Source organism: Rutilus rutilus (genome assembly GCF_951802725.1).
Source record: "Rutilus rutilus genome assembly, chromosome: 13".
Classification (NCBI taxonomy): Eukaryota; Metazoa; Chordata; class Actinopteri; order Cypriniformes; family Leuciscidae; genus Rutilus; species Rutilus rutilus.
Genome location: NC_140218.1, coordinates 27,013,061 through 27,019,060, shown reverse-complemented (window position 1 = coordinate 27,019,060; position 6,000 = coordinate 27,013,061). Strand labels below are relative to the sequence as shown.

The 6,000-nt window shown below is 39.6% G+C and overlaps 1 protein-coding gene across 1 annotated transcript in view; it reads left to right on the top strand.

Moving 5' to 3' along the window:
• Positions 1-238: 238 nt before the first annotated feature.
• Positions 239-6,000, top strand: part of pdzrn3a (PDZ domain containing RING finger 3a) — a 30,221-nt gene continuing 24,459 nt past the window's right edge. The window contains exons 1-2 of the mRNA XM_084427705.1: positions 239-1,067; positions 4,122-4,208. Coding sequence (XP_084283831.1) covers positions 354-1,067; positions 4,122-4,208 — 801 coding nt within the window. The 5' untranslated portion in view covers positions 239-353. The remainder of the gene's footprint in view (positions 1,068-4,121; positions 4,209-6,000) is intronic.

The following is a 6,000-nucleotide window of genomic DNA, read 5'->3' as shown; positions in this document are numbered from 1 at the left end:
ATAATACTTTTATTCAGCAAGGACTCATTGAATTGATCAAAAGTGACAGTAGGCTATAGCCATTTATAACATTTCAAAAGAAATTCTATTTAAGTTAATGTATCGTAGTCATCACAAAAATATGAATCAGCATTAGGCTAGGCCTACTGAACACTCACTTCATCGTCTGTAGGCAATTCTTAATCGAGCACTCGTGCACGCGCGCACTGCTCTGCTCGTTGAGTGTTTACGGTAGCTCGCGCCTCTAGACCTGAGTGAAACTCGTAGTTTATTCTCTCATTTCATCCGCGTGGGAACTGGGAAGACAGCTCTTTCCTTCTTTCGGAGTCGTTCCCGTACGTCACGTCAAGAGTATGGGCTTTGATTTAGACCGTTTTGAGGGTCCCGTGGACCCGGACTTAATCTGTAAACTGTGTGGGAAAGTTTTAGAGGATCCTCTCAGCACTCCGTGCGGACATGTCTTCTGCGCCGCGTGCGCTCTACAGTGGCTCTCCAAAGTCAGCAGCTGCCCTGTCCTGTGCCAAAAAATCACCACTAAAGAGCTGAACCACGTCCTGCCCCTAAAAAACCTCGTTCTCAAGCTGGACGTCAAATGCGACCATCGTGAACGAGGCTGCAACCGGGTGATGAAGCTCCAGCATCTTTCAGAGCACGCGGAGATGTGCGAATTCTCTCCGGTCAGATGCAGGAATGAAGGGTGCGACGCGGTGCTCATCCTGAAGGATGTGGCTTCACACATGCGGGAGAGATGCGAGCACAGGGCGGTGGAGATCTGTAAGGATGGATGTGGACTGGTGCTGAGCCTTAAGGAGAGGTCGGAGGACCACAGCTGTCTCCAAGCGCTTAAGACACACATCTGTCTCCTCCAAACCAAAGCGCTGAGTCTGGAGGAAGAGCTGAAGAGTCAGTCCCTGAGCTTCAGTAAGAGAGAGAGGTCTCTCCTGTCCAAACTCTCTGCTCTCCACTGCGAGCTGCACATCACAGCGCTCACATTTCAGAAGAAAATCACCGAGTATAAGAGCAGGATTGACTCGCTGTCAAACAGATGCCTGTTGCCTCTTGATAAGGTCAGTATCGTGATATGGTGTGAATGGAGTACACTGTAAAAAAAAATCTAAATCTTGAAGATCACGTTTAAATCTGTTTAAATTAAAACCTGATGTAAATTTTATTACCTTTTCGCTTTGAATTTAATTAATTTAATCAAGATGAAACTAAGAATAGGCTACTCTTAAAACCTTTTTGAAACTAAATGAAATGGATGGAAACAAAGATATCATGATGTGAACATTTTGACAGTGAAGCCATGGGACCCCTCAAAAGTGCAGATTAATAACTGGAAAATGATGACAAGGCCTATTAAAGCTTTGAGGAAAGCAAAGAAAAGAGAATTTCTTTTGAAATATGGAATATCATCTAAAACAAAAGGCCATCTTTGGATTGACAACATGTAGGCTATTATAGTCAATGGCTTTCATATAATTTCTGAAAACAAATGTAAACACAGGCCTACAAGTATTTCAAAACTATCTGAATGGCGGATAGAAATTGCAGTTAAAGGTTTAGTTCACCCCAAAATGAAAATTATCCCATAATTTACTTAACCTCAAGCCATGTGTATATGACTTTCTTCTTTCAGCCGAACACAATCGTAGTTATTAAATAATATCCTGGCTCTTCCCAGTTTTGTAACTGAATAGAGTTTTTGAATCTCCAAAAAGTGTATCCATCCATCATAAAATAACCCATACAACTCCAGTGGGTTAGTAAAGGCCTTCTGAAGTGAAGTGATGGGTTTTTGTAAAAAAAATATATATTCATATTTAAAGGGTTAGTTGACCCAAAAATGAAAATTCTGTCAGTAATTACTCACCCTCATGTTGTTCCAACCCCATGTAAGACCTTCGTTCATCTTCGGAACACAAATGAAGATATTTTTTATGAAATCTGAGAGCTGTTTTTGCGCACAAAAAGTATTCTCGTCGCTTGATATACTTAAGATTGAGCCACTGTAGTCACTTGGACTATTTTAACGATCTCTTTAATAACTTTTCTGGGCCAGCAAGTTTCGGTCACCTAGAAGTCTATGGAGGAGTGAGCCAGCGCTCAGATTTCATCAAAAATATCTTAATTTGTGTTCCGAAGATGAACGAAGGTCTTACGGGGTTGGAACAACATGAGGGTGAGTAATTACTGACAGAATTTTCATTTTTGGGTGAACTAACCCTTTAAAACTTTATATACTACAATCACTAGTTTCCGACAACAGCTGTGTGGACATTCACAAGATAGTTACATGGTTTTTGCTAGAGCCACCTATTCTATTCTATTATATATAGATATTTGTCTTACAAAAACCCATCGCTTCGCCTCAGACGGCATTTATTAAGGCATTTGTGGATTACTTTTATGATGGATGGATGGACTTCAAAATCCAAATTACCGTTCACTCCCATTATAAAGCTTGGATTTTTAATATAACTCTGATTGTGTTCGTCTGAAAGAAGAAAGTCATATACACCTAGGATGGCTTGAGGGTGAGTAAATTATGGGATCATTTTCATTTTTGGGTGAACTATTCCTTGTATTATATTAACACTTGCCTCAAGAGCTACAACAAAAATATGAAGAGGTTTCAGATATTACGGGATGGCATATTGGGGCCTGTGTAACCAAATCTTTTTCTGAAGTTAGCATTAGCATACCAAAATCAGCTTTTTACCTTAAATTATACTAATAACCAACATAATTAAATCGATGGTACAATAGAAAGCCACATGATGAATCAGTTCATCTTCAGTAGACTGTCCATAAACCATGACCATTACTCATATATAGATGTTTACAGGGTCATACAAAGACTAAAGACCATTAGAATAACACACAACACTAAAATAATGCAATAAACATAACAGAAAATGCAACACAAAACACCCTAATGTACATTATTGATCAAATAAATGAGAAAAAGCTAAATAGTTGATAAAAAATATAATCGTATGTGATGTATTTTACATTTGTTTTTCCTGTAAAAATACAAACAGTATTTACCATGTATACAGTAAGATTCTACTACAAAACAACTTCTGGAAGCCTCTGATTTTACATTTCTCATTACTCTCCCTTCACTGAAAACACTTCAAGCCAGCATTTTCAGTTCATTTTCATGTCAGTTTAAAGGATTCACACTTGAATGATCTAGATCTGAACAAAAGAAACAAAACTCGAACGTCTTTATTCTGTATTGAGATGCATAATTATGGTGTCTCTCATCTTATGCAAGCAATCTGAGTGGCAATCTGAGTGAAGTGGTCTGTGAAACCAACAAACTTAAGACACAAGTCTAATTGAATTGACATGAGGCATGTCTTGTGGACTTCAGGGACATTATACGTTAACAAAAGACTCTAATCAAGAGCTCATGATGTTTGTCTCACTCACTGTGACAGGTTTCCGCCTGCAGCTTCTGTTTCAGCAGGGGATGTCACTGCTAGGGATGTTTGATAGACAACTCACTTAAAGTTCAGATATTTTAAGGCTATCTTAAGTCTGTCATTCTTGAAAAGTCACAGGCCTTGCCTTGATTTCCACTCGGCACATCTGCTTCATGACAGCTGATCAAACCCAGCTGCTGAGACATTTTGATGTCCGTCATGAAACAGTAAATATTCTCAAATAAACCCTTCTCCACACCTGCCGCTAAAACAAATCTCCTATTTTCCATAAAACTACCAGATATTAGTATTTTCGCCCTAATCTGAAGGAAATAAGTGTGGTTTAATTCCTCTGCAGTTTCTTCTGCATAGTTCACTGTGTCGTGAGTGTGATATACACTTGGCCACGTTCATAAATTATTTTTAGACATTTATAGTACCTTTACTGTGATTTTGTCAGGTGTCTCTGAGGGTGTGATCTGTCTTCACTGCTTGATATATGAAAATACCCTGAAACTCGTGTGGCTTTGCCGTTTCATTGGGTAACTAATGGAGAGAGCCCCGCTTCGTAGGGGGAGAGATGGTTAGTGTGGTCAGTGAAGCTGTGTTGAAACCTGCTGTATAGCAGTCTGTTGCAGCATCTGAAATATGTCTTCTTTCTTTTTCTCTCTTCCTGTCCTATCCCAGGGAGAAGAGACAAGGAGCCTTAAAGTCACCCTACACAGAACATCAGGATCTCTTGGATTCAGCATCATTGGAGGAAGATTGTGTGAGGTGTGTAAGCTTACTTTGCAAAGAACCATGTATAATATAGTTTTTAATCATCATTTTCTTTATTCCGTCCGTGGAACATAAATTTCCACTGAGATATTTAGCAAATGTTCAAGTTGCTTATTTCCATACAATGGAAATGAATGGGCAAAAGGAGGTGTCAAGCTAAAAAAAGTTTTGAAATGTACATTACGTATTTATATATACGTATAATATATATTATACGTATATATATATATATACAGTGAGGAAAATAAGTATTTGAACACCCTGCTATTTTGCAAGTTCTCCCACTTGGAAATCATGGAGGGGTCTGAAATTGTCATCGTAGGTGCATGTCCACTGTGAGAGACATAATCTAAAAAAAAAATCCAGAAATCATAATATATGATTTTTTAACTATTTATTTGTATGATACAGCTGCAAATAAGTATTTGAACACCTGTCTATCAGCTAGAATTCTGACCCTCAAAGACCTGTTAGTCTGCCTTTAAAATGTCCACCTCCACTCCATTTATTATCCTAAATTAGATGCACCTGTTTGAGGTCGTTAGCTGCATAAAGACACCTGTCCACCCCATACAATCAGTAAGAATCCAACTACTAACATGGCCAAGACCAAAGAGCTGTCCAAAGACACTAGAGACAAAATTGTACACCTCCACAAGGCTGGAAAGGGCTACGGGGAAATTGCCAAGCAGCTTGGTGAAAAAAGGTCCACTGTTGGAGCAATCATTCGAAAATTTGGAGGAAGAAGAATGATGAGTACCATCCCAAAACACCATACCTACTGTGAAGCATGGGGGTGGTAGCATCATGCTTTGGGGGTGTTTTTCTGCACATGGGACAGGGCGACTGCACTGTATTAAGGAGAGGATGACCGGGGCCATGTATTGCGAGATTTTGGGGGACAACCTCCTTCCCTCAGTTAGAGCATTGAAGATGGGTCGAGGCTGGGTCTTCCAACATGACAATGACCCGAAGCACACAGCCAGGATAACCAAGGAGTGGCTCTGTAAGAAGCATATCAAGGTTCTGGCGTGGCCTAGCCAGTCTCCAGACCTAAACCCAATAGAGAATCTTTGGAGGGAGCTCAAACTCCGTGTTTCTCAGCGACAGCCCAGAAACCTGACTGATCTAGAGAAGATCTGTGTGGAGGAGTGGGCCAAAATCCCTCCTGCAGTGTGTGCAAACCTGGTGAAAAACTACAGGAAACGTTTGACCTCTGTAATTGCAAACAAAGGCTACTGTACCAAATATTAACATTGATTTTCTCAGGTGTTCAAATACTTATTTGCAGCTGTATCATACAAATAAATAGTTAAAAAATCATACATTGTGATTTCTGGATTTTTTTTTTTTAGATTATGTCTCTCACAGTGGACATGCACCTACGATGACAATTTCAGACCCCTCCATGATTTCTAAGTGGGGGAACTTGCAAAACAGCAGGGTGTTCAAATACTTATTTTCCTCACTGTATATATATATACATATGTGTAAAGTTCGTCTTTTAACTCAACCAACCCCTCCATTGTAAGAAAGAAAAACAAAATCAGTAACTAAGCCATGTGTAAAAAAGATAATTGCAGATCGCACTATTTGAGCTCCACACATTTCTCTCGAGTACACTGTGTGAAATGCGAGCGTGGGAGCCATTAAATTCTCACATAGATTGTGTCCAAGTGGAGAGGAGAGAGCAAGCTGTGGGTTTGGCTTTCACTCACATCACATTCTCTTCTCTAATCTAGTGGAGATTCACCACAGGCTGTTTACCACCTGTTCACTCCTAATG